The 23,901-nt window shown below is 50.9% G+C and overlaps 7 protein-coding genes across 11 annotated transcripts; 2 read left to right on the top strand and 5 right to left on the bottom strand.

The window, feature by feature from the left end:
• The first annotated feature begins 84 nt into the window (after positions 1-84).
• On the top strand, positions 85-5,748 carry FVEG_05479 (hypothetical protein). 4 transcript variants are annotated; one of them, XM_018893711.1, is made up of 5 exons: positions 161-229; positions 283-511; positions 814-2,844; positions 2,968-4,985; positions 5,036-5,644. In XM_018893711.1, exons 2-5 carry the CDS (start codon positions 376-378, stop codon positions 5,408-5,410), a joined length of 4,560 nt encoding a protein of 1,519 aa, XP_018750601.1. In that variant the 5' UTR covers positions 161-229; positions 283-375; the 3' UTR covers positions 5,411-5,644. The 4 variants fall into 4 exon arrangements, with proteins under 4 accessions (XP_018750600.1, XP_018750599.1, XP_018750601.1 ...); XM_018893710.1 differs by having other exon boundaries at positions 85-229; positions 814-4,985; positions 5,036-5,748; XM_018893709.1 differs by having other exon boundaries at positions 85-511; positions 814-4,985; positions 5,036-5,748.
• On the bottom strand, positions 4,444-7,232 carry FVEG_05478 (1-acyl-sn-glycerol-3-phosphate acyltransferase). The gene is made up of 2 exons (XM_018893708.1): positions 6,297-7,232; positions 4,444-6,247 (listed from the first exon to the last, which is right to left on the bottom strand). Exons 1-2 carry the CDS (start codon positions 7,009-7,011, stop codon positions 6,051-6,053), a joined length of 912 nt encoding a protein of 303 aa, XP_018750598.1. The 5' UTR covers positions 7,012-7,232; the 3' UTR covers positions 4,444-6,050.
• Positions 7,233-8,504: 1,272 nt separating this feature from the next.
• Positions 8,505-11,226, top strand: FVEG_05477 (hypothetical protein). 2 transcript variants are annotated; one of them, XM_018893706.1, is made up of 3 exons: positions 8,505-9,221; positions 9,277-9,629; positions 9,676-11,226. In XM_018893706.1, exons 1-3 carry the CDS (start codon positions 8,827-8,829, stop codon positions 10,782-10,784), a joined length of 1,857 nt encoding a protein of 618 aa, XP_018750596.1. In that variant the 5' UTR covers positions 8,505-8,826; the 3' UTR covers positions 10,785-11,226. The 2 variants fall into 2 exon arrangements, with proteins under 2 accessions (XP_018750596.1, XP_018750597.1); XM_018893707.1 differs by having other exon boundaries at positions 8,505-9,629.
• On the bottom strand, positions 10,883-13,998 carry FVEG_05476 (translocation protein SEC63). Its single transcript, XM_018893705.1, has 4 exons — positions 13,657-13,998; positions 13,292-13,603; positions 11,634-13,233; positions 10,883-11,579 (listed from the first exon to the last, which is right to left on the bottom strand). Exons 1-4 carry the CDS (start codon positions 13,684-13,686, stop codon positions 11,428-11,430), a joined length of 2,094 nt encoding a protein of 697 aa, XP_018750595.1. The 5' UTR covers positions 13,687-13,998; the 3' UTR covers positions 10,883-11,427.
• A 301-nt stretch (positions 13,999-14,299) lies between these two features.
• FVEG_15647 (patatin-like phospholipase domain-containing protein) lies at positions 14,300-17,065 on the bottom strand. Its single transcript, XM_018904838.1, has 2 exons — positions 15,920-17,065; positions 14,300-15,869 (listed from the first exon to the last, which is right to left on the bottom strand). The coding sequence occupies exons 1-2, from the start codon at positions 16,896-16,898 to the stop codon at positions 14,536-14,538; spliced, it is 2,313 nt and encodes a 770-aa protein (XP_018750594.1). The 5' UTR covers positions 16,899-17,065; the 3' UTR covers positions 14,300-14,535.
• A 130-nt stretch (positions 17,066-17,195) lies between these two features.
• On the bottom strand, positions 17,196-18,701 carry FVEG_05473 (small COPII coat GTPase). Its single transcript, XM_018893704.1, has 5 exons — positions 18,466-18,701; positions 18,299-18,402; positions 18,149-18,188; positions 18,031-18,096; positions 17,196-17,975 (listed from the first exon to the last, which is right to left on the bottom strand). Exons 1-5 carry the CDS (start codon positions 18,482-18,484, stop codon positions 17,635-17,637), a joined length of 570 nt encoding a protein of 189 aa, XP_018750593.1. The 5' UTR covers positions 18,485-18,701; the 3' UTR covers positions 17,196-17,634.
• Positions 18,702-18,799: 98 nt separating this feature from the next.
• On the bottom strand, positions 18,800-22,672 carry FVEG_05472 (hypothetical protein). The gene has a single exon (XM_018893703.1). It carries the CDS (start codon positions 21,578-21,580, stop codon positions 19,427-19,429), a length of 2,154 nt encoding a protein of 717 aa, XP_018750592.1. The 5' UTR covers positions 21,581-22,672; the 3' UTR covers positions 18,800-19,426.
• Positions 22,673-23,901: the final 1,229 nt, after the last annotated feature.

Genomic DNA, 23,901 nt, shown 5'->3' with positions numbered 1-23,901 from the left:
GCGGCCCCCTCTCATAGCGGGTTTTAGAGACAGACACCCCTGGGGGCAGTCATGAACCAATAAGATCGCAGAAGCGCCATGTGAAATTTCCACTGCAGTTAACAGACATGATCCCATCCCAGTCGAGTGACCCATTATCAACTTCCCACCAGCACCACATCCATCTCAAGGCTACGTTAGGCTCTTGGGAGATAGCAGCAAAGCAGTCTATAACACCTGCTGCAACCTTGTGCGTAGGATTGCATTGTGTATTTTCCTGCTCGCGCTTACTGTGTGTGCTAGCTACTATCCAACAAAGCCAAGGGCCCACGCTGCGTCGTCTTTCTTCTAAAGCATCCACCCCCTTCCGTGTCATGTCCCAAAGGCCCCAGAGCCATGTCCGACGAAGTCTCCCAATTTCTCGAGCAGGTCGAGCGCCTGCGTGGTCAACAGATCGAAGAAGACGAAACGAGAGCTCGTGAGCTTGAAGAATACTTGGCCGCCAAGCGAGAAAGACAGGCCCGTCGTGAAGGTGAGAAAAATAACCAAAAAAAAAACAAAGAAGAAAGAGAGAGAGAGAGAGGGAGCTTGGGCGTCCATTGTTGCTTGCAGCTTGACTCCCACCCGAGAGGCTTTGTTGCTTGCATTGATGGCGTTCCCTCCTCCAATTTCCAGGGCAACGTCCTCCGTCGTACAGCCGTTGTTTACTTTCCCTTGCTGTATTCTTATTTTACTGGCTTACTCATGGTCTGGTCTTGGCTTTGGGATGCATTGATGCTGAAATCACATAATCACTGATGGTGTCCTCTTGCTAACCACAATCACCACTGACAGAACGTGCACGATCAATCTCACCACAAAAGTCCTCCCCTGCAAACACTCCCTCACCGCGCTCGAGTCGTCGTAGCGTTCATCTATCCGAGGCATTGAGGCTCGACTCCCCCGGTTTGTCCAAGGACGACGCTGCCTCGCCATCATCTGAGCCTGAAGCAAAGCCCGAAGCTCCAATGGATGTCAGCTCCTCTCCGACCAAGGAGAACGAGTCTCCTGTTGGTGTCGATACCAAGCCCGCGACTACACCCACCCGTTACTCTACATTATCATGGCAGCGGCGGCCCAACTCCCGCAGCGGCTCTGCACGCCCATTGAGCATGCTCGCAACCCAAAATGCGACCCAGCGGTCGTTCATTGGGTCGCAGGAGTCTTCCCCAGCTCCAGCCTCCGCCACTGAGCAGACTTTCTCGAAGGACCAGATTGCTCATGCCCTTGGATCCAAAGACCCTTCCTGGTTTCGCCAAACAGCCGACCGTGGAGCTAATTCAGCTGCTTACCGAAAGAACCAAGTCGAGGATACTGATCGGTTGGACATGGCTTCTGTCAAGGCGCAATTACCAGGCATGACAGCCGAACAACCAAAACCAAGCCCACCTGCTGAGGAACCCGTCAAGGAACCCGTTAAGGAACCTGCTACTCCTACTAAGATGAGGTTGGCAAGTCCCCCAACGCTGAATCCGCCAGCCTTTGACGCCGGTGAGGATAAGTCTGTGGGAGACCGCTTCGGAAGTATGTCAGGGCGTGTATCTCCTATTCGATCCAACTCACGATCCAATTCGCCCACCAAGGGTATGGGCGGATTCGTCCAGAGTGCCATGATGAAGAGATCAGATAGCGTTAAGCGATGGAGCGTTACGAGCCCTCCTGGTCTGAATCGCGTCAATTCGATCCAGTCGAACCAAGGGGGCGGTCTATCTGTCAACGCGCGACCCCAGAGCAAGGGACGGCCTGAATCAACAACGCCAAACTCGAGCCGACCAACGTCTCGACATGGAGAGTCTGATAACGAGGTTACACCAAAGGCTCCTACGATTGACACTGCCATGGAGGGAGCACCAATTCCTACCAGCCCTTCTAAGACTATGGATCCTCGAAGGTGGAGCCCTACCAAGTCAAGTTGGCTTGAGAGTGCTTTGAATAAGCCGCCTGAGTCACCCAAGACTCACCACAAATCGAGTTCATCGCAGCCAGCTTGGATGGCAGAGCTGAACAAGAACAAGGGAGGTGTTCCTGGCGCTGAAGGAACCACACGGCCTCGCCCAGGGTCTATTTCTCATAAGCACCAAGTTAGTATCGGAGGACTTATGAGGTCTACGCCTATGGGAACCGCTACAAAGACCAATACTACTGGCCTTGGCGGCATCTATTCTCCTCCACCTGGTGGTAACCGACCCTACAACCACGGTGCCAGTTCGAGCATTTCCAAGAGTGCCCCTAAGCTTGAGCCTGGAACTCCAACTGAGGACAAGGCTGCCAAGGTTGAGGCCGAACCTGTTCCTGACCCTGAGCCAGTCCCGGATCCCGAACTCACCGAAGAGGAGAAGAAGGCGCCGGGGCCTGCCAAGGATGAGCCGGTCATAAGCCCCAGAGAAGTAAAACCCTTTGCGCCTGTGCCTAAGCCTAAGCCCGAAACACCCCCAAAGAAGGATTTCCGTAGCTCCTTGAGGCATCGGCCAACAGGGTCAGAAGCGCCAAAGGCCCAAGAACCCGAGTTCAAGAACGTTTTTGGTACTCTTCGCAGAACCAAGACACAGAACTATGTGGCTCCTGATGAGCTGAAAGATAACATTCTTAAGGGCAAAGCTTCCCTCAGCCAGACAGGTGGTCCACAGAAGACAGAGAGAGTGGATGAATTCAAGGAGGCTATTCTGAAGAAGAAGGATGACTTTAAGAAAGCTCAGGTCGAGGGTAAGGGTATCTCAAGAAGCAACACTCCCACGAATGATTCGCCACTACCAGAGGGCCTTGCCAGAAGGGCTGAGATGGCAAAGAGAAAGTCAATGGCTGAACTGAAGTCACCATCTACACCGAGTAAGCCAAGTTCGCCCAAGCCGACACCAGGCCCCAAGAGGATACCCAGCCAGACCCTTTCTTCGCCCAAGCCCGCTCCTGAATCCGCCCCAGAACCCGCTGACGAGGGTCTAAAGCGAGTAGTTACCGAATCTAGCGCGAAACCGGAGGAATCGCGGGCCTTGCCAAGCCTGCAAAAGGAAACGAGCTCACCTGCTAGACTACAGGGACGTGTAGGAGGTAAACTCGCCGGACGGTTCAACCCAGCCCTCGCCGGCATGCTTGCACGAGGACCGTCGCCCATGACTGCCAATGGGGGAAAGACTTCGGATGAGTCTGATTCAAAGGGAGCTTCCATCGAAACAGTTACAGAACCTTCTGCTCCGGGCCCGCAGCTGACACATATGACTAAGGGTCGAGCACGAGGTCCCAGAAGAAAGGCCCCTACTTCAGCTGCCCCTAAAGCCGCCTCTGCAGCACCAGCAGCCGAACAAAAACCTGTCCAAGAAAAGCCCAAGCCTGCTACACCGAAACCCGTTGAACATGTCAAGGAGGAGGTAGCGGAACAAACACATCCTGCCCAGAAGGTAGAGGAGTCAACCACTGCCCCTTTTTCTATTCAACAGCAAGTTGCTGCCAAGGCTGCCGTACGAGGAAAGCCTACACCCATAAAACCCACCTCTATCAAGCCTCAAGAGGATGAACCTCGACGACTTCAGACTCGAGATGAGAAAACATCATCGTTCTCTTCCAGACAAACTCCCAAGAGTGAATTCCTCCCAAGTGATTATCCCTCACCACTGAGGATCCAAAAGACCGGTGACGCCGCTTCACAGCCTGGCTCACCTAAGAAACTTGACAACAACCGCATGTCTCGATTCATGGACCGCCCGTCATCAAACGGCACATCAGAACCTGCCAAGGAGCCAATCCGTCTGACGCATCAGCGAACAGGCTCTCGGTCTCCTGTCAAGATGTTCCAAAGGCCACTGCCTGAGCCTGAGCCCTCGTCCTCAACAAAGGTTGACAGTGACCCTGTTGTCTCTGTAAAGAATGCGAAGGCCATGTTTGGCGGTGCTACTCAAGCCCCACCTCTGGCAGCGAAGCCCTCGTGGGACAGAATAGAGGCATCAGGAGTACATACACCACCAAGAGCTTCTCCTCGCCCCCTTCCCGACCCCGGACGATCTTCCCCTCTACAAATCAACAAGACTCCATCTCGAGCGGCCACCCGTCCCTTGCCTACACCCTCTTCGAAGGAACCTCAGACTCCTCAGGCCCCAGAGACTCCCAAGCCTCAACAAACAGCTTCGACCGCACCACCAAAGACCCCCAGCCAGAGCAGCGATGTTGCTAGTCTATTAACAGACTTCTTTGGGCCAAAGCCCTCAAGGTCTGAGTACAAGGTAGATGCTGCAGAGCTTCTTGCAAACCGACCACCCACAGGCCCCCTGAAAATTCAGAGCCTCAGCTTCCAGGTGTTCCAAATATCCGCAGAGGGCAAGAAGACGCCTGTTTCGGCTCACAACGAGCGCACATTGTTTGAGCGAGAGATGTACATTGCTCCCCACAGCTTCACAAATGAGGCTGGGTGGAAGCGCTTGGAGATCTATTTCTGGGTTGGTGACCAGGTTCCTGAGTCGGCTGCTGACGATGCCCTTCTTTTCGTGCAGAAGGAAGCCAAGGCATTGGGCGGTAAGCTTGTCAAGATGCAGCAAGGCAAGGAGACAACGGAGTTTTTGCAAGCACTCGGTGGAGTTGTTTTGATTAGACGCGGCTCAAGCAACAAGTACGACTCACTGGCACCCAACATGCTCTGCGGCCGGCGCTATCAGGGCCAGGTCGCTTTCGATGAGTGTGATTTCAGCCCGTCGAGTCTCTGCGCAGGATTCGTCTATGTTCTCACTAGTCAGGGTAAAGCCTATATCTGGAAGGGACGAGGATGCGATGTAACAGAGCTGAGTGCGGCGAAGCTCATCGCCATTGAGCTTACACTCACTGGAGAACTAATCGAGGCCGACGATGGCGATGAGTCTGAGTCATTTTGGAAACTTTTTGAGAGCGGATCAAAGCCTCACTCGGCTGATCATTGGAGGCTCAAGCCCAACTATGCCAAGTACTGCAGCAGACTCTTCTGCTCGGATGCAGACACACGGCAACAGGTATGTTGATTCACATTGGCTCAAGCTGTCGGCGCACTAATAAGCACCAGGTTTTTGAGATCGCTCTCTTCAACCAGCGTGACCTTTCTCCTGAGCACATCTATGTTCTTGACGCATTTTTTGAGATGTACATCATTGTTGGCGCCCGTGCTCAGTCACAATACTCGTCTTTCCGCAACGCTCTCGACTTTGCTCAAGAATATGCTATCCTTGCCGCGGGCATGGAGGACCGTCCTTTTGTGCCCATCTCAACGGTCGTATTGGAAGGTATTCCTCGGGATCTGAAGCGTGTCTTCCGTTTCTGGCGAGATGACTTGAGCCCTACAACAACACACACGAGCTCGGCTGCTATGGGAACACCGAGACGGGGTCGAAGTCTGAGGGTCGTGTCACTGACGCAAGCACTGCAGGCACTTAGAGAGTAAGCCTGTCGGTACATTTGCTATATACAAAGCTGGACTTCATTGATTTCTTGTGTGGTTTTTAGTGTAGCGATATTTCCTTGTAATTGGTCGGCCTCGGAGCATGGCGGAATATAAGGGCAGGTCGGGTCTGGCGATCTTGGAGTTGAATCTCGTTTCTGGTCCTCCGGTTTTGGCGTGCAGATGATGATAGACGATACCGAATGAAACTCGAAAAGTGTACAAGTTACATACAGATCTGTATGCATGTGAATTCCTGTGACACTTGGAGGGGAGTGATCGACATCCGCATATGTAACGTATATACGTCTATTCATTCCGTCATGCGACTAAATTCTGAAAACATCTTGTGAGCCCGCCTCATGAACCTAACCTAGGTAAAACAAACAGGCGCAAATCCGCCAGCAAGCAAGCTGCAGTAACGAAAAAGCAGAAACAGTACACCAAAACAGTTAGGCTGAGCTCAAGCCCGTAAACCTAGCGAACACAAGCCGCCTCATGCATGCGTCTATGGGGGTATCAAAAGGCTGCCTCAAGTCTTTGCATCCGACGTGACTCCCCGTATGGCAAACTCCTTATCCCTATCCTATCCTACCCAATCCTCCTCCTCCTCAATGATTTCTTTTTGTTCAGTGAGATGCGCTTAGTGCGCTGAGCCATTTGTATCGATGGCCGAGCTCTTGCCAGTTGTTGAGTCAAGCGAAGCGGGAACAGCCATGGGTTGGCCGCGGGCCTTTGCTGTGAGAGTGACGAGTTCGTTGAGCATGAGCTCCCGCGTCGTGCGGGTAAGCTCGTCAACGTCGGCGGCGGTCAAGTTCTTGGTGGGAATAGGCTTGAGAACTGCACACTGTTAGATATTTGAGCAGCTGAACAGATGAGTTATACATACCCTTGACGGGGATCTTTCCAGATTTGAAGGTGAGAGTCTTTGGGTGCATGATATGGCTGTAATTTGCGACGACGCAGGGAACAATGGGCACGCCGGCCTGGATAGCAAGGTGGAAAGCACCCTTCTTGAAAGGCAGCAGCATGGGCTCCTTGGCATAACTTCGAGTACCCTCGGGGAACATGTAGACGCTCTGTCGCTTGGACTGGATCTCACTAGCAGCGCCCTTCATAGCCTCGCGGGCATCCTTGCTGTTCTTGCGATCGATGAAAATGGAACCGCTCAACGACATGAACCAGCCGAGGAAAGGTACCTTCTTCAGCGAGGCCTTGGCAGTAACACTGCAGTACTTGGGGAACACGATTCCGAGCATGAGAACATCGAGTTCCGTCTGGTGGTTTCCGATGAAGATGGCCGGGCGCGTAGTACCGAGGACGTTATCAGGGTCCTCGACAACGAACTCAACGCCAGTGGTGTAGCGCATAACATGGTGAAAACAGCGGCCGACAGCCCATTGCGCGATCTGCTGCTTTCCGACAACGGTGAGGAAGATGGAGGCGAGGACTCCGTAGGCTGCGACGGCGAGGAGAGAGATGTAGGAGGCGAGACCGCGGGCGGCGAAGGCGGCTTTTGGAACGACGAGGGACATGGCGTAGAAGAAGATTATTAGGGCGGCGTAGCCGAGGAGGAAGTAGAGCAGGATATTGGAGATGGACATGATGGGCGACAAACGGAGACTCTACTGAGGAGAAGAGAGGAAAAGAAAAGACAGGTGATGAGATAGAGTGAGACACCAGTAGAGGAGAAGTAGGTAGAGTTTGTAGGTTAAAGACTATGGGTAGGTCAGCTGGGTTATGGATATTGGAATGGATGGATCTGGTGGATTGTACTGTATGGGTTTAGGTTCGGGTCTGGTTTGGTTTGGCGGGGGTTGGTTTGTTGAGTGGACATCGATATCAAGTGTCAATTCTAGCGATGGATGATGGCGGGGTCTTTTTTTCTTTCTGTCTGTCTTTCTGTCCGTTTTTCTTTGTCTTTCCATGTCTTTAGACACTGAATAGCCTTACATTATTGTTCTTTACAGAGGATGAGGGATTAATGTACAGATATAGGTACTGATCAGATCACATTCACTTCTACAGACGCAACTGAGTTGTTTAACTAGGTAATTAATGCTCTTCAACAGTCGTAGACACGGGACGGGAACGTCTTTGATTGGGAGGTTGTCATTGGTTGGGTGATGTCACAGGCACCTAGGCTAGGTACAGGGTGCTCGTTTTTATGGCTTGTGAAAGTCGGCACCGAGGATGAGGAACAGATGATGGTATCCAGTGGCATGGCCTAGCATGGATCTTGCCTGACTCAGCGGATTATATGGGTGCTAACTCACTTATATCCGGTTGGGACAATAATAGTTGGGGATACCGACTTATATCCATAACTCACACCATATAAAGAATTAAATGATATGGTCAAAACACCTGTAGAGTTCTTCTTTTTTCTTCTTCATGTCTTGACTGTTGATTCGACTTGTATTGTATCCAAAGCCAAGAGTGATCTCGTCGAGTATAAGAACAAGCTGATTGTTGCTCTCAGCTAATCTAGATTCATTTGAATGTTGCACCACTGCCTTCAAAAATCTCTACTTTAGGAAGTGTCAACTTGATCGTTGTTGTTATCTTTTCATGTGCTCTGAAGCATCTGAATCTCCGTCATACTTTATGGGATCGAACTACACGGAACAATATGTCAGCTTCACATAGAGTATGTGGCAGCCTAGAATAACCAGACTTGTTCATTTGAATACTTGTTCCACAGTCAATGGCCAAGTATCATCACCCCTCGGTTTCAAGCGGCCACTCCAACAATGCAAAATAGATTCATTATATAGAGACACAAAATAACTGTATCTTGGCCTTGATCACGGGATTGTCCGACCACACTCTTCTTGGCTCCCTTCCGTGTAGTACAGTACCATCTGAGTCTGAGACACGAAACTGACAGAAAACGCTTTCTTTCTATAATAGCATACTTATGTCTTGTCAAGGTAAAATCTCATATTAAACATGGATGCATATCAACTTGAACACGCCGTATCACGTGGGCCCTATCGGATAGTCTACCGGGTTTCGATAGCTACCTGGAGCTAGGGTAGCGAGCTAGTTCAGGTAGGTAGGTAGGCACCTAATGTAACCGCTGTAAGCCAGACCAGACCCAAACTCAACTCCACCACGATCTATCATCACCATTCATTCATCCTCTCGTTCTCCTTGGAATCTTTCATCCCATTGTAGCAATCGCTGGCTTCTGATTTCTGCCTCGATTACTCCATTACAGTTCCGTACAAGTCGTAACAATCTCTGGCTCGACTTTCGAAACTCGCTTCAATTCGCTTGTCATTTGCTTGCTTGCTCGCCTATCTCCTCTCTTGACTCTGTTCTCCCCTCCTAAACTCAATTTAAGCGCACTCTGCCTGCGCCTTTGCAAGTGTTCCAGCCGTCATATGATGCGCCCATCTCGATAATCAATCGCCATGGCTTCCTCCCGCCGAGGACAACCGTCTCTTTCCGTCCACATGCCTTCGAACCAACCTCTCGATCGTCCTCCCATCGATGCTCTCTTCCTCATCCACTTCGACGTCAAGGCCGGTTATACAATTCTCTGGAAACAGAATGCTCCTGGTGTCGACCTCGAAGGTCTTGTCGAATACAAATCTCTGCCTTCCGGGCTACACACGGTCTCCGAAGATCTCATCTACTTCGTTCACGACAGCGCCCATGCCGGACTCAGCGCCTTTGTTAACATGCCCTGCGATGAAGAGGAGGCACGGAACGCGAGAATGTTCGCCGTCGGAGTTCTAGTTCCCCTGAGTTATGGTCGTCTGGGGCGCGCTTGGAGGCATGCTGAAGGACTGAAGGAGATGGCTGCGTACGCAATCCAACGTTACCCCATTCACAATGGACGTGGCTGACGTGTTGAACAGGAAACTGGCCGAGGATCGCAAAAACACAAGCATACTCGAGGAATATTGGGTTGCCAATCGCGAAAAGTCTGGAAATGGCAATCGTCGACTCTCAGGAGAGACCCCCGTGTGCTCTCCGTCTCTCAACTCATCACCTTTCCCCCGCAAAACCCACAGCCGCAACCGATCAGCTTCCGACGGTGCCTCTCTAATACCTCCCGGTAACAAGCTCTCACCGTATCACCCTGCTTGGAGTTTGACTAGCCTCCTGGACAAGTTTGGTCCGCTCATCTTTCCCATACATCGCGCAGCCTTACTGCGGAAGCGTATTCTAATATCATGTCATGCACCAGTCCATGAAGTTTGTGATTTTGGTAGGTCATATCCCTTCCGTTCGTAGCTTTTCATTAATGTTTCCAGTATATAACCTCTCTGTTCTTTCCAATATTCCCCTATCTGTCACCGATATACTCCCTGGATCAGCTTCAACACAGCGTTTAAGACCGCTTTTCTCTATTGGTGTTCATGATATACCTTTTCTCATGGACGACTTTGAGGCGTCCAAGAGACCCCGCAATGACGAAGATGCGATAGATGACGAATCAGGCTCTGGTTGGATTGCGTGCACCACTGACAGCATTCTCGCTATGAAGGACACACTATGGGATATGCTCGTCACTTTGCCTCCCGACTACTCCTCTAATGCTACGGAGCGAGTCTGGCCCGTGGTCGAATGCCCTCGCGGACAGCCTATCAAGGCGACCCAGCGAGATCTTCGTCGTTTTACCACTTTAAAGAACGGTCTTGCCCGTCTTGCAGCTGCTAGCCAGGTCCCTAGCGCGGTCCCAGAGTCTCCTGAAGAGGAGCGTGCTGCGCGTAGATTTTCTACCCAGTCAAGTCATATCGTCCGTGACCCACGAGACGATGCAGTGGAAAAAGTCGTCGAACCGCTGACATGGGCAGCTTTTGCCTATAATGGTTACATGTGGTGGGCCAGTGCCGGTGAACAATTGCGTCAGGAACAGCAAGAGGAGGCAGCTCACGATGCCTCTCTGCTCGCCGATTTTGGACCCTCTATGACTATGCCACGACCAGGTTCTCGCTCTGGGCAATTATCAGACTCACTTGGGTCTCTCAATACCAGCAATCGTGCCCCTGATGGTTCTGGCGAAGCCCGATTCGAGCTTGCTATCATTGCCTACTTCCACCGTCTCACCACACAAATACTATCAGTGTTAGCTGATCTGGCTGACAGCCAGGACGAGCCATATACTGACCGTGACGATGATGACGAAGGCCTGTCACAAGCTTCGGGCGAAAGAGCACCGCTTCGTCCATCAGACTCTGAGCTCGAACCTGACGATGCTGATGCTATCCGTGTAGATAGTCACGCCGTGGAAAGCATGGGCCTCGACGTCTGGAGCGATACCGATGCTTTGTTCATTCGTGAATTGTCCATCCTGTACTTTGGTCGTCCCGCTCGTATTGAGGGCAAGGATGTTGAAGTCTGCGGTGTAAGAGTATGCTAAGAAATCAACCCCACTCACTGTTCGAAAGATATGTACAAGCAAGACGAAAGCTGGTCTTGCGTCTTTGGAACCCTATATATATACGCATAGTCTATATCCCGAAAGGTCCTGAGAGAATCTGAAAGAAGCGATACAAGAGGTGTACATAATGTATGGAAACAAGAACGTCGCCTCACGGGCAACTGTTTCAAAGGGGATGAAGAATGTTAATACGGGCGCTTGTTATATTATACGATGGTTGCTCGAATACAAAGGTTTTTGCTCACTGGAGGCTGAGATGGAAACTGGAAAAGGTGTCTCGGTGCTTGAACGAAACAAGCCGGCTGTGGAAATAATTTGAAGTTGAATGAGAATAAGCACAACAAGAAAGAGTTATATACTGAGTGTATGTGTGTGTGTACCTTAAAGAAACCCCTAAACTCCCAACTTGTTTCTCGATCTCGATAGAGAAACAAATGCCCTAGCTTTAAATTGTTTGTCATCTTCCTCCAGACTCCCCCCCTCCCGTCCTAATACATACATACACAGGGATTATATCGCTTCAGTACACACACATCATGCTCCTGAGAAGGGCAGGGTTTCGTTCATGATTTAGTGATTACAGTACTTTTTTTTAAATCCACAAAGAGAGACTGGTAGGCCGTTATGACTCGTCCTCAGTATCGGTATTTGTTGCGCTGGTGTCATCCTCCTCCTCATCTGTTCCACTCTCATCCTCAGAGTCGTCAGAATCCCTTCTGCGGGTCTTGGGAGTTTGGCCAGTCTTGAGAACGTGCATCTGTCCAGCGAGGGAATCTGAAAGGTTGTTAGCAGAAACTTTCGATAGTTCGGTTTGCAATTGAGACTTACCCTCTTCGGGCTCACTGATCTCGTCCTCGGCTTGCATCTCGGCTGCCTTGCTTGCTTCCTCAACTACCAAGGTTACTTCCATCTTGGTATCGAAGCCGACATAGGAGTCGCAGATGACGTGCAAAACAAAGGTGTAGTGACCAGCTTGAGGAGGTGCGGCGAATTGAGCCTTGAGAGTCTGCATGTTGAAAGTAGGCTTGCCCTCATCATCGATAATAGGCTGGTCAAACTTGGCGAAGTGGAATGGAGGAACAGCCATCTTGCCTTGCTTGGAGTCGCTAAGGAAAGCGTGCCATTGAGGAGAGTGATCACGGGCATAGTAGGGGGCGTGTGTCAGAGGGGGCAGGATTGACTCCTCCTCGATAGGAATGAGCTTGCCATCAGGGCCCTTGATAGTCTTCTTCTTGCGTCCGTTGATAGCCTCGATATCGTCCTCAGCCGGGTCAATGTCCTCGAGATCCAGCTCGTTGACAGGAGGAATGTTCTCAGTACCAGGAGGAATGAAGCGGCCCTTGATGACAAGAGAAACCAGTGACGAGGGGATAATAAAGCGCTCGCCAGTAACCTTGAAGAAAGCCCTGGATACACGGAAGAAGGGAATCTGCTTAGCGACACCAATCGCGGTCTGGTATTGCTCCTCGGTCAGGAGGCCCTTTCCAACAGCAAGCTGTCTGCGCTGAGCGTCTGGTCGATCCATAAATCGGTGGACAGGCATGTGCGTCTTGGAGTCACCTTCGATAGCACGAGCGATCTCGGGAGTGATGTGGGGAAGCTGGAGAAGAGGAGAGGCATGGGGTGCAACAGCTTGAATGAGGTTCTGGCTGGTGTAGAACGAGTTGGCAATAGGACCAATGTTTCCGTAAGCGAGAGTGATGGCGTTGAAGGACTGGTTGAGGGCGCGGGCGATAGGGCCAACCTGGAACTTGGCCTTGGTTAGAGCAGGGTCGTCGAGCTCAACACGGCCGAGGTAAGCCCAGAGAAGGGCGAGGGCCTTTCGACGAACACCGTTATCAAGATCCTCCAGAGCCTCCTTGTCCTTGAGCGACATGCCAGAAGCAGTGGGCCCGACCTCGCTTTCAGCTGTAATTCGTGACTCGATCTTGGAAAGACCAGATTCGCCCTTGTCGCCCTTCAGAATGTCCTCGAACTCCTTGCCAGCACTGAGGGCAGTGATGATGCCGCCCTCCTCGATTTCGTCGTCGTATTGTCGGAACAGGTTGTTGGCGCTCTCCATCAGGACACCTTCCTTTGACATTCTCTTTGTGCCGTACCACCATGATCCAACGAGCCAGGGTAGAAGAACTCCAAGAAGCATAGTGTACAGAAGAACGACATACTTGCCGTTGCCATCGGAGACCATGAATTGAGGAAGAGCAATCCCCATACTAAAGCTCTGCTTTCCATCGGGGTGACCATATTGGATGTAGTTGTTGCGCACGTCTTCGTCGGTGAGCGCTTGGTAGGCCTTGGTGAGTTCGACGTAGAAGTTGTTGAGGGATTCAACAGTCTCGTTCTTTGCTGGGTCAGGTCGAACCTTGTCGGGATGGAACTTTAGGGAGAGTCGCTTGTAGTGCGACTTGATTTGCTTCTCATTGAGAGACTGTAGTGATTGTGTCAGCAATGTCACTTGAGAATGATATAGCCGTCACGAAGCTTACCTCTGAGATGCCAAGAATATCGTAAGGGTTCCAAAGCTTGGGGACAGTTCGCTGGGTGACCATGATCAGGTAGGCCATGCCAGCCATGAGGGACCAGCCGATTATCACGAAGATGACCCGCTTGACCCTCCATTGGCTACGTTTCTGCGCTGACTTGAGCGACTCGACAGTAGCCGCATGCTCTGACTTGTAGTTGGTCTTGATCCGTGGCGCAAGCGCATCTTGGTCGCGATTCGGGCGAAGGAGTGTGTAGGTAAGGGGAACAGTGACGATGCCGGTGAGGGTCAGGATAAAGAAGGGGAAGAATTGGCCCTGGTTATTCGAGTTAGCCGGTGTCGAAGCATAGAGACAATGCCCATTCTTACCTGCTCGTCATAAGAATAGTCGGAACTCATCTTGACGGGTTGAAGAGAGCCCCAGGGCTACTCTCAAAGCAAGCTCGAGGGGAAACGTAACCCACAAGTCGAGGCGATCTATCGATGTAATAGAAGACAGATAGAAACAAAGACACACAAAAGGGCTCTAATGAAATAAAGAGAAGGCTCTTTGCAAAATCAAGTTCAAGTTCTCTGCCCCAAAAGAGTGTATTTTACTGGCAGATAATATTGTGCTTGATTGTTTGGGGAGGGGGGGGGGGGGATGGTGAAGTTGAAGAAAAGTGCTGGTGTCGTCTACTACCTTAGTTACGGCCACGCAGCGCATTTCCCATGGTCGACTCTGGGTTGGTTGGAGTACCTAGGAAGCGGGCGGGTTGACGGCTGCCGGTGATCGGATTATCTGTCACTCCCCGCTTTCACTGCCGCCTGCACTGACTGAATGGCTCCTTTTGCCGTACGCGCCACCGTGTTCTCAGTTTCAGAGGACCCAGACCCTACCTAAACAATTTTAAAAAGGAACAGCCACTGTTTCTTAGTGTACTCAGCCCTGCAGTCTTTGACCTTCTCCACTAGCGCCAACCCCAACTCTATTCTATTTCGAGCCCGGCTAAGGTACAGCACCTCCTCAGAACGGAGCAAGTGAATTCTATTACCTAAATAGGAACGAGACCATCTGGCCATATAATTTGACAAATGGAACGCTTGATGTATATTAAAGACGCTTATAATGATAAATGATCTACTTGTTCCTCCCAGTCCTAATTCAATTTTCAACCCCAAACTTATAAAGCAACCTTAAAGATATGTAGAGACATTCAGTGCTGCTTGTATTATATCCACCCCCATCCATCTTACACGATACTCAGCTCAACTGCTAACCTCCGAGTCACTCTTCTCTCCGGGCTCCTCGTAAAGAGTATTCTCGTCGAGGGTGGTCATACCAAGACCAAGACCACTGAGATCTTCCACATCGGTCTCGTCCTCTGTGGTGGCACCATTGCCCATCTCCTCCGCCAGAATGTTTCTGATATCCTCCTCGCTGAGAATAGTTTGAATGCTGCCCCGACGCACCCACGGTCTTGAGTCAGAGCGTCCGCGTTCCACCAGTCGTTCAATCTTCAGTCTGTTCTCAATGAACTTGAGTTTGGGGAAAGCACTTTGCTTTCCTTCGTGAATCATACGGGATAGTCGATGAGGGTCAGGATCTGATAGAATACGCCAGAAGTCTGAAATTCTCGACTTTGGCCAAATCGTAATAGTACCGCTGAATTGTTGAAGCCAAAGCTGACTCCAGTCTTGACCAAGAGGCCGGGGCAACAACTCGGCATGACGGATGAACTTAAGCCACTTATTCATGTCCAATTTGAGATAATGCTCAAACGCAGACATCAGGTAGCCGCCTCGCCATCCACGCCCCTTGCGATGTGTGACTGGGTGACCAACTGAGCCTCGAGAAGAGAAAAAGAAAAGGTTGATATGTGGGTTGACTTGGCTGACAATTGTAAAGTTGACGTTAAAGTGTGTGTTCAAGGCCTTGATAGGAATATCCGTTCGTAAACTGCCATCCTTCCACTTGTGTCCAAAGGAGTACGGCTCTAGAGAACCGTCTCGAGTCTTCATCATGAGAACGACGGGGTTAATAATTCCAGGTACAGCGGCCGATGCCAATACCGCCGACCAGATAACACAATCGGGGCTTGTGAGGTAGTTACAAAGAATCGTCGGCGAATGGGGGTCGGCTGGCACACAGGTAACATTGAGAATGCGACCTGTTCGTTCATAAGCTTCTCGGAATGTCAAGGAGCCATGTGTCCACCAGCCGCATCGTCGCGCCCAGTCAACGGAGTCAAATCGAGCTCCAGTCTTCCACCATCGAGGAATCCAGACTGTAAAGGGTTCGCGGCAGGCGTTGATCCGCTCAGAAAGTGCTGGCACAAGAAGTTGCTTGAGCTCATCATTCGTTCGCGTGGCCACCAAAGCAGCTACCAAAGCACCACCACTGGTGCCTGTAATGACATCTGGTAGGAGATCCGCATCGAGCAAAGCTCGGACAACACCAATGTGGTAGTAGGCAAAGGCTGCGCCTCCGGAGAGACAGAGAGCTGTTCTTCCGTAGTTCGCATAGACGTGTTTGAATAGCACTCGCTTCTGCTCCATCTCGAGCTGTTTGGTATTTATCAGAAATTTGATGCACTTCTCCTCTGCTTGCAGTTAGAATGTTCGAGTATCTAAATAGGGCAATGAGACTCACCTTCATCGAGGAAACTCTGTACCAGATTCTTGGTTCCAAAGTACGTTTGGCTGTATAACCTCGCGTTCTCAATGCCAACAAAATTATTCTTGACGCAAGCTTCAATCAAGGTCTTCAGCTCATCCACCGCTTTACCTCCATCACCCTTCTCGCCCTTGCTTTCTTGCTCTTCAGCGCGCAGTCTTGTCTTCTTCATCTGCTCCCAAACTCTTCGAACAGTCTTGGAATCGTAGTATGCGAAATCGTTCTCTTCCCTCCATGTTTGTCGACCCAGATAGTTGTCGAGCTCCTTTGCGGCACTTATCCAGTCCTCATACTTCGAGGCATTTCGCAAATTCCTTCGAAGTCTTTCTCGCTGGCCGCGCCATGTGAAGAAGTGCTCATACACCCAGATATATAGCCTCGTCGACAGATATGCAACGGCAAGTCCACCGAGCCATGCAAACACGAAGAAAAGCAGAGGCCACTTTGAAAGTTGGTATAGATATCCCTCTCGAGTCTCATCTTTGGTGCGGGTCCCTAGAAGGCCTTCAACAGCCCCCTTTCCACCCCTGCGCTTTCTCTTGCTTCGCCTCGAGCCACGGCGACGGCTATAGATCTTCTCGTTAACAGGCGCCCAATCGTTCTGCGCCGTGATAAATGTCCCTTGACTCGGTGTTGGTGGAATAGGAAGATCTCCAGAAGCAGCGTCCGCAGCGGCGGCGACAGCAGCGACATCATCCGCAAGGCCAGATTCGACCTGCGAAGGCCTCTTTGTCACACTGAACGAGCTCGGGCTGCGTGGCGACCGAGCGCCGTTTTCATCGGCCGGACTCTGAAGCGGATCAGGAGCCTGGAGCGCCTTCTCAAAGGCTTCCAAGTCTTGCGCATCGACGAATTCAGTGTCGACATCAGGGAGAAGGGAGGGGTCGAAAGATTCCGGTGGAAATCCGTAGACTGGATCGCGAGGCAGTAGTGAGGAATAAGGCGAGGACGACATTGCGATCGATTTTATGCTGTAATCTCTAACCCATTGCTGGCAGAAGAGAGAAATAAGCAAGTCAGATTTCTCAGAATCGTGAGATGTTGCAGCGGGTTAAGGGAGAAATTGATTACTATGATGCGAAGCTCTGTTGGGTTGCCTTGTGACGATTCTAGTAACATGACGTAGATTCCGTTGGGGAAACGGTACCTCAGAGGTACATTTCCCGGGGATCCATACCACTCCCAGGTCCGTCTTGGCAAACCGAGGCCTCTATCGAACACCTGGTATCACCACCTACAGCGACTAGAATGAGCCCACGAGCACTAATCATGAGATGTGATGAGCATAATCTCTCTCTAATTCTTGCCACCTTCTCTTTTAGCTACATTTAAAGTTTAAACTAGTCGCATCACGCATCATGATGTGTATGTGTTCCGACGATGCCTAGGCACAATAATGTCGTTCATGAGCATCCAGCAGCCCCTTGTAAAACACCCTAGCACATAATACCAGGGGTCTGATTTTTCCATCTTCAGGAGCATTCCCCAATATGAGGCTCGGCTAGATTTCGTAGCAAGTAAATATAGTAGAATTGCAGGACCAATGTTCGCCTAAGGGAGAATTCTGAGTCTCATAAAACAGGAAATCACTTGTCCTCTCTACCTCTCCCCAAAAGGACTCGACGTAAGGTATACCTCTCTAGCTCACTGCCTCACCTCTTTCAATCTCACCCCATCTTCCCTACTCCTCTTTATACGTACTGCGACAACCAGCGTATACCTTCGCCGTAGCCTTGTCGCATAACCACTGAGCACATGAAGAGCTCGATGGGTCGGATGCCCTCGAGAGGGACCTTGCCCTTGCCGGTTGTCTGGTAGAGGCCGAGCTGGTGTCTCATCTCATCCTCAGAGATGGCATCGGGGTGGTCGATCTTGTTGCCGAGAATGACGAAAGGAACCTTAGAGAGCTCCTCCATGGAGAGGAGGGCATCGAGCTCGGCCTTGGCCTCACCGAATCGCTCGTGGTCCTTGGCGTCGACAAGGAAGACAACGCCGTTGACCTCGGGGAAGTAGTCGCGCCAGATACGTCGGGCTACAGAAGTTGTTAGATATGTTAGCGGGGTTGACGGGGTGGTGTATCTGCATACCCTGCTGGTGACCGCCGAGATCGAAGGTGGTGAATCGAACGTTGCCGATGGCAAGCTCCTCGGATGCTGTGATGTCTCAGTATAAACGCATTGTTGATGCTTTCAAAGAATATCTTACTGGGGTGGAGAGTGGGCTGGAGGATAGCAACACGGTCGTTCTGTGAATCCATCATTAGTCGTCATATATCCCAAAACCGCCACCGCTGGTAACAAGTATCCCAGCTGACAACCATCCATCCAACAATCCAGCAGCCTTGTGTCGACGCACCTTCAGCATGTGAAGCAGAGTAGTCTTTCCGGCATTGTCGAGACCCAAGAAGAGCAGCTTTGCGTGCTTGTTGAGCAGTCCCAAGGAGGACAGCACATCATAGACTATACGCAGCACGTGTCAGCCCATTCAAGTTTCCAGTTATTTAATCGTAACCGGTTACATACACCAGTTGACAATCCACATGTTGTGTGAGTATTAAAGTTGAGTATTAGGCTGAAATAAAAGGTTGTGGTGTTATTATCTTGCACTGGAGAAAAAGAGTCGTCGTTATCGTTGGCGTCGTGGAATGTAGCTGCTGGTGGGTTGTTAGGAGGCGTTGCATTGAACCAAAAGCTGGCAAGAAAGGGACGCCGAAGTGATGCCTGAATTACAAGGCATTGTCATCGTGCATGTCGCGCCGTACTGTTCCGTCCATCGATTTCCGAGCTGCAGGTCAGCTGGCACAAAGAACCATAGGGGCTAAATTTTGTAATCTACGCAGAAGAAAGGTATTTGTTTGCTTGCTTTTATTCCGGAGTATTCACGATCCCATCGCCAGATTGTGGTGAGTCGAAGCCCGTCTCCAAGACTCACTTACACCAAAGTGACCAGCTAGTGACAACCCCAATGGTCAACGAGACTTAAATCACACTTGCTAGTCAAATCAAATGACTGTGTGTAGCTTAATTCATCCAAATACTCTACATCACGGGAAGCGAACAATATATGGCAGATAATCATTGTCGTGATTGATATTCCGCTAAATGCATTTATGTCATGATAGCCTCTCATCCAACGCCGAGCATGTAACCCAGTAATACCAAATGCTGTATCGGGTATCCAAGCAGTTCAAAATAGGCTCCTTTCCGCCAGTAGCGAGCGTTGTCCGGCCGCTTTATGCAGTATGACAAAGAAAAATAGAAGAAAGAAATATGTACAGGAAATCCTGAACATTGCGAGCATCCAGGGTCCATTACCAGTATATACAGTAAAACAATCTCGGAGACCTGGCCGAGAAGGTGTAAGAAGAAAGGACATTTGAGTCGTCAAGTTAAATCGTGTAAGATGTATCATCTTCGTCGTAACGTGTCTCGCAGTCTAAATTGGAAAGCATCGATGTTCTCTTGTAAGGACAATCAAGCGTGCTTAGATGGAAAGGACATAGTTGGTCTGATCCTTCTTGCCAGCCATGAGAAGGCCTAGTTCCCTCATGCGTTCCGTGCCGCGACCGGGAACAGGCTTACGCTCGGGGATCTGGCCTCGTCGAGCGCGGTTGCAGTACTTTTGGTGGAATTTCTCTTTGCGTCGCTGACGCTTACTCTCCAGGCCCTTGACAATATCGATAGCGCCACGAATATGGGTATCGTTATCGTATTTGACCTTGTGTCGAGCCTGCTTTCGCTGGTGGCACATAGCGCCACCACGAGGAAGAGACTTGGTGTGAGTGAGTCCAGGACGACCAGCCAGGTTGAAGTTGACTTGGCCGCAGCGAGGAGATCCAAGAGGGGTAGTGATGGGCTTGCGCATAGGAGCTGGGGACTTGGCCTTTCGAGGTGATTGACGGTCAAACAGAGGCTTGGGTGATCGGCCTCGGACCTTAGGAGGGGGTGAGTGATGACGCTTGGGGGGAGGAGAACGGAATCGCTTGGGAGATGCATGCTCGCTCTTGCGGCGGCGACGAGGGCGATCACGCTCCTGATGAAGGTCCTCCATTTTGCCTTGGAAGAACTCATCATCCTCGTCACTCGAGTGGTGAACAGGGTTGAAGATCTCACCCTCGTTTTCCTCCTCAGGCTCGGAGGCAGGGAAACTGGGATCGATGTCCTGAGGAATGACGCGAAGCTTCTCATTTCGTCGAGCTGCGAGGCAGGAAAGGTAAGCTTCCTCAAGAGGACGATCCTCGTCCAATGTGCCGCAGACAAAGTCAGTGCTGTCGGGAAGATCAGGAGCTTCCTCGGCATATCTGACGCGCTTTGAGCGACGGTTGGCACGCTGGTTGTCCACGGTAGTGATAGAAGAGTCAGACTGTAACTCGTGAAGAGAAGGGCGGCGCATGAGAGTAGCACCAGATCCGATATGAACGACAGATTTGGCTCCAGGAGTCCAGAGACGCATGTCATCATCCTCATCATCCTCATCCGAGTCGGCGAATCCGGTCTCTTCATCGGTGTGATAGCCATCGGAGTCGTCATCGTCCTCTTCGTCCTCCTCATCATCCTCGTCGAGCTCAACATCGAGTTCATCGTCTTCATCCTCATCTTCATCCCCTTCCTCATCATCCTCGTCGTCGTCAACGTCGGCGTCCTCCTCATCCTCAAGCTCGTCTTCTTCCTCTTGCGCCTCTTCCTCTGCCTCGGTAGCCAGACGTCGAATGTTGTTCTCTTTGGTCAGAGTGTCATTGATTGTCAGTTTAGTTGCAACAGCATTGCTATCACGTCGGATCCAATCGTCCTCTCGGGTGATACCACTAGCAAACTCGTGGAACTGTGAACTGTCCGTGACAAGGTCAGAGGAGTTGGCGCGGAGAAATTTGGGACGAGACATGGAGTGTCGGCGAGGTGTGACCTGGCGAGGTGCGGCAAATGCCAGGGCTGAGGTTCGCTTAGGAGTTGAGGGAGATTCGGCCTTTGGTGTTGCGTCCTTCTTAGCGCTCTCGGTGTACCGGGGAGGAGTGTTCTGGGTAGAGGCGGGTCGAGCTGGGCATGCAAACTTGATGCACGACTTGCGAGGAGCTTCCTGAGCAGAAGGTGCCTTGACCATAGGTTGGGATCGAGGGGGTTGTTCCTGGACCACGGGCTTGCCACCGCATGCAAACTGAATGCTTCGCTTGCGAGGCTCCTCAGTTTTGCCCTGCTGTAACTTGACAGCAGCACCTAGCAAAGAAACATGCGTAGGCTCGGCAGCACGTCCATCATGCAAGCGCAGCATGGCCATTTCAGGAAGAGGAGGGCTTGGTGTGTTCGGTCTTGAGGGGCTAGTAAAACCAGTATCGCTCGTGAGGTCGGCTGTCGAAGCGAAGCTGATGTTGCTGGCAAGGGAGCGACGTCGCTGGGTGTTGGCCATGGGTCGTGAGATAGTTTGGGGAGTGTAGAGGTCGTCGTCTGAGTTTCCATTGATAGCCTTGGTTAACAGAGAGGACTTCTCAGTGGGAGGTCGGATGGTAGTTCGCTGGAAATCGTTGGCAGTAAACTGCTGTTTCTTGAGGGTCATCTCAGGCGGTTCGTCGGCCTCCTCGAGCTCTTCTGAACCGTGAGCCACCCATAGGGTGTCTGGGTTGTTGGTAGTCATGTTGGTCGTCATATTGGTAGGTAGAGTTCTTCGACTTTGGGGTGGAAGTGTGGGGATTGAGCTGGATCCAAACAGGAATTTCGAATCGTGATCAGGAGATTAGGATAGTAGTCGTTGAAGTAGTCGAGAAGGCGTGTAGTTGTGTGTGTCGTATAGTAGTAATTGAGGTGTAAGACGTTGCGGTTGTGTTATTGCCTGAGCAATAGCAGCGTCGAAGGAGGTGTAAAAGTGTCCCTGAGGACAGTGGTGCTATAACAGCAAGACAAACATCGTCAACTGCAATAGAGTAGAGTAGGTTGTTGGTAGGGGTGGTTGCTTTGTGCGTGAGGGTGCTTTGATATGGGTCGATGGCAGAAGTGAGATGTAATGCAGGCCCGGGCCCGGACTGGGCTTTTGAGTAGAAGCTAGAAGAGGAGTAGAAAAGGCGGCTGATTCCCCAAGTTGCAGGATTTCCCCAATCTCAATTCAGGGTGGCGTCTGTGCTGTGTAGGTGGGTGTATGGATTGTTGTGGGTGTGTGAGTGTGAGCCGCTGTACTGTTTATTGCGCGTGGAGACTGCTGCATATGACGTTCTCCGAGGGCGGGCACGAGTACGGCACCGTTTTGTAGTGTAACTCTATGTACGGAGTACAGTACAGTACAGATCAAGGTCTGAGACAAAGTTGCTCGACAGGGACAAGGGTGGGAGGGATAATGGCTAGGCGGATGCTTTGTAGATTGTTTTAGAAGAAACAACTAAAGACACTGAGCAGAATAGAACAAAACAAAACAAAACAAAGAAAGGGCGGGAGAAGGGCGAGGCAATTATTTGAGGGAGCAGAGAGAAAAAAGAGAGGGTGGCCTCGGGTCCCGTCTTTTTGATTTATTAATAAGGTAAGCCTTGTTAATCGGCGCGAAGCAACGAGAATGGAAAGAAAAATGCAGGTGGAAATGAACGAAAATCGACGGGAATACCTGACGCTACAAAGAAGACGTGAGCGAAAAAAGGTACCGGCCGACACTGGGCGGAGGTCACTCTCAGGTTGGGGCCAACGACGACAAGGAACGGGATGAAATTTAGGGGGACCCGTTCCCTGAGATACCCTAAATTAAGAGGACGGTGGGCGATTTGCCGTGCCAGGAGCGGGTAAAAAATGGAGTCCTGTTGACCTGGGCCAAAGAAATTTTACTAGCACGGGTCAGAAGCAGAGGAATTGACTGGCCTGACTGACTGGCTTGTTACATTTCACAGGGCGCCATGGGCTAAGGGCTCAGGGCAGGGCTCCAGGTAATACGCTATCACCAATTGATGCTGAGGTGTGAGTGGACATGACTGACTTTGTTACTGACTGAGTGACTGACTGACTTGAAATGACTGACTGATGGAAGCCAAGTTTCGAGTAAGCCCCAGCCTTAGCCTTCTGAGGAAGATGAATTTCTGGTTCACGGCATATTTTTGCGCCCTTTTTTTTCGTGTCCTCCTGGGGCTAGGCATTTCGATGCCTAGATCGATCCATGGCTTTTTTCCCCTGCTGGCTGGCTGACTGTCTTGTCGCTGCAAGCACCTCGAGGGAGTAAATCATAGTGCCAAAATAAACTGACCTGAACTTTAGCTGAGACACACTAAGCTTACCTAGTCCTTTTTGTCGCTTCCCATCAGGTACTGAGTTGCTAGTAACTTTTCTCGTCTCCCCTAGCCGCGAAAAAAAAAAAAAAAAAAAACCATGCCCTGTAAGTGACTGCTCCGCTGCTGACGCTCCGAATCGAGTCCGCTTTTCCACAGCGCCGAGAGAACAGAGCAGCCGTATAGGATCCATTCCGATTCAAAATTACAGATCCAATTCTTGAGGCGAGCATTTACGTTCCGAGGTCCTAATTTCGGTACGCAGACCGCTCTCAAGTCCTTCAGCCAAGTGCATTTCTCCCTTTTCTCTACAGTACAGTACAGTACGTGGTCGACACATCCCTCAGAGGCTTTGTCCAGTCAGGGTCATTTCAATTGACCAGTGGCGCCTGTCAGCGACGGCCAAAGTGAGATAGAGCGTAGATCCACGCTGTTCCATAGCCGAAAACAGCTCGCCCTGATCTACTGTGTGTCACACCGTCCTGACTCTGTTTTGACTCTGAGAGGCCTGAGGGTTGTCGGGCAGTTTCAGGGTCACGACTCGCCGCTTCGTATACCGTGTGAAGATGACTAGAGAGGCGCTACTTGCACTGCCCTCCTCCAAGCCTCATGCTCGCATAATCGCCCGCAACAAAATACGGTACATTAAAGTTCTGCATCTTCTTTTCCAGAAGCAAACCGCCACAGAATTCTTGACCGTTGATTCATCATCCACCCTCGGCAAGGCCCA

The sequence above is a fragment of the Fusarium verticillioides genome, chromosome 3 (assembly GCF_000149555.1).
Source record: "Fusarium verticillioides 7600 chromosome 3, whole genome shotgun sequence".
Classification (NCBI taxonomy): Eukaryota; Fungi; Ascomycota; class Sordariomycetes; order Hypocreales; family Nectriaceae; genus Fusarium; species Fusarium verticillioides.
This window is presented reverse-complemented; position numbering and strand designations above follow the sequence as displayed.

What these genes read in the sequence shown, in the direction of transcription:
- FVEG_05479 (XM_018893710.1), top strand. Translation starts at nt 376, where the DNA reads ATGTCCGACGAAGTCTCCCAATTTCTCGAGCAGGTCGAGCGCCTGCGT. An exon ending in AAGACAGGCCCGTCGTGAAG is followed by an intron (nt 512 to 813) that starts GTGAGAAAAATA and finishes CACCACTGACAG; the next exon opens with AACGTGCACGATCAATCTCA. An exon ending in ATGCAGACACACGGCAACAG is followed by an intron (nt 4,986 to 5,035) that starts GTATGTTGATTC and finishes AATAAGCACCAG; the next exon opens with GTTTTTGAGATCGCTCTCTT.
- FVEG_05478 (XM_018893708.1), bottom strand. Translation starts at nt 7,011, where the DNA reads ATGTCCATCTCCAATATCCTGCTCTACTTCCTCCTCGGCTACGCCGCC. An exon ending in TGGAAAGATCCCCGTCAAGG is followed by an intron (nt 6,248 to 6,296) that starts GTATGTATAACT and finishes AACAGTGTGCAG; the next exon opens with TTCTCAAGCCTATTCCCACC.
- FVEG_05477 (XM_018893706.1), top strand. Translation starts at nt 8,827, where the DNA reads ATGGCTTCCTCCCGCCGAGGACAACCGTCTCTTTCCGTCCACATGCCT. An exon ending in GGACTGAAGGAGATGGCTGC is followed by an intron (nt 9,222 to 9,276) that starts GTACGCAATCCA and finishes CGTGTTGAACAG; the next exon opens with GAAACTGGCCGAGGATCGCA. An exon ending in CCATGAAGTTTGTGATTTTG is followed by an intron (nt 9,630 to 9,675) that starts GTAGGTCATATC and finishes TAATGTTTCCAG; the next exon opens with TATATAACCTCTCTGTTCTT.
- FVEG_05476 (XM_018893705.1), bottom strand. Translation starts at nt 13,686, where the DNA reads ATGAGTTCCGACTATTCTTATGACGAGCAG. An exon ending in ACTATTCTTATGACGAGCAG is followed by an intron (nt 13,604 to 13,656) that starts GTAAGAATGGGC and finishes TCGAATAACCAG; the next exon opens with GGCCAATTCTTCCCCTTCTT. An exon ending in ATATTCTTGGCATCTCAGAG is followed by an intron (nt 13,234 to 13,291) that starts GTAAGCTTCGTG and finishes CAATCACTACAG; the next exon opens with TCTCTCAATGAGAAGCAAAT.
- FVEG_15647 (XM_018904838.1), bottom strand. Translation starts at nt 16,898, where the DNA reads ATGTCGTCCTCGCCTTATTCCTCACTACTGCCTCGCGATCCAGTCTAC. An exon ending in ACAGAGTTTCCTCGATGAAG is followed by an intron (nt 15,870 to 15,919) that starts GTGAGTCTCATT and finishes AACTGCAAGCAG; the next exon opens with AGGAGAAGTGCATCAAATTT.
- FVEG_05473 (XM_018893704.1), bottom strand. An exon ending in CTCTGCTTCACATGCTGAAG is followed by an intron (nt 18,189 to 18,298) that starts GTGCGTCGACAC and finishes ATGGATTCACAG; the next exon opens with AACGACCGTGTTGCTATCCT. An exon ending in TCTCGGCGGTCACCAGCAGG is followed by an intron (nt 17,976 to 18,030) that starts GTATGCAGATAC and finishes CAACTTCTGTAG; the next exon opens with CCCGACGTATCTGGCGCGAC.
- FVEG_05472 (XM_018893703.1), bottom strand. Translation starts at nt 21,580, where the DNA reads ATGACGACCAACATGACTACCAACAACCCAGACACCCTATGGGTGGCT.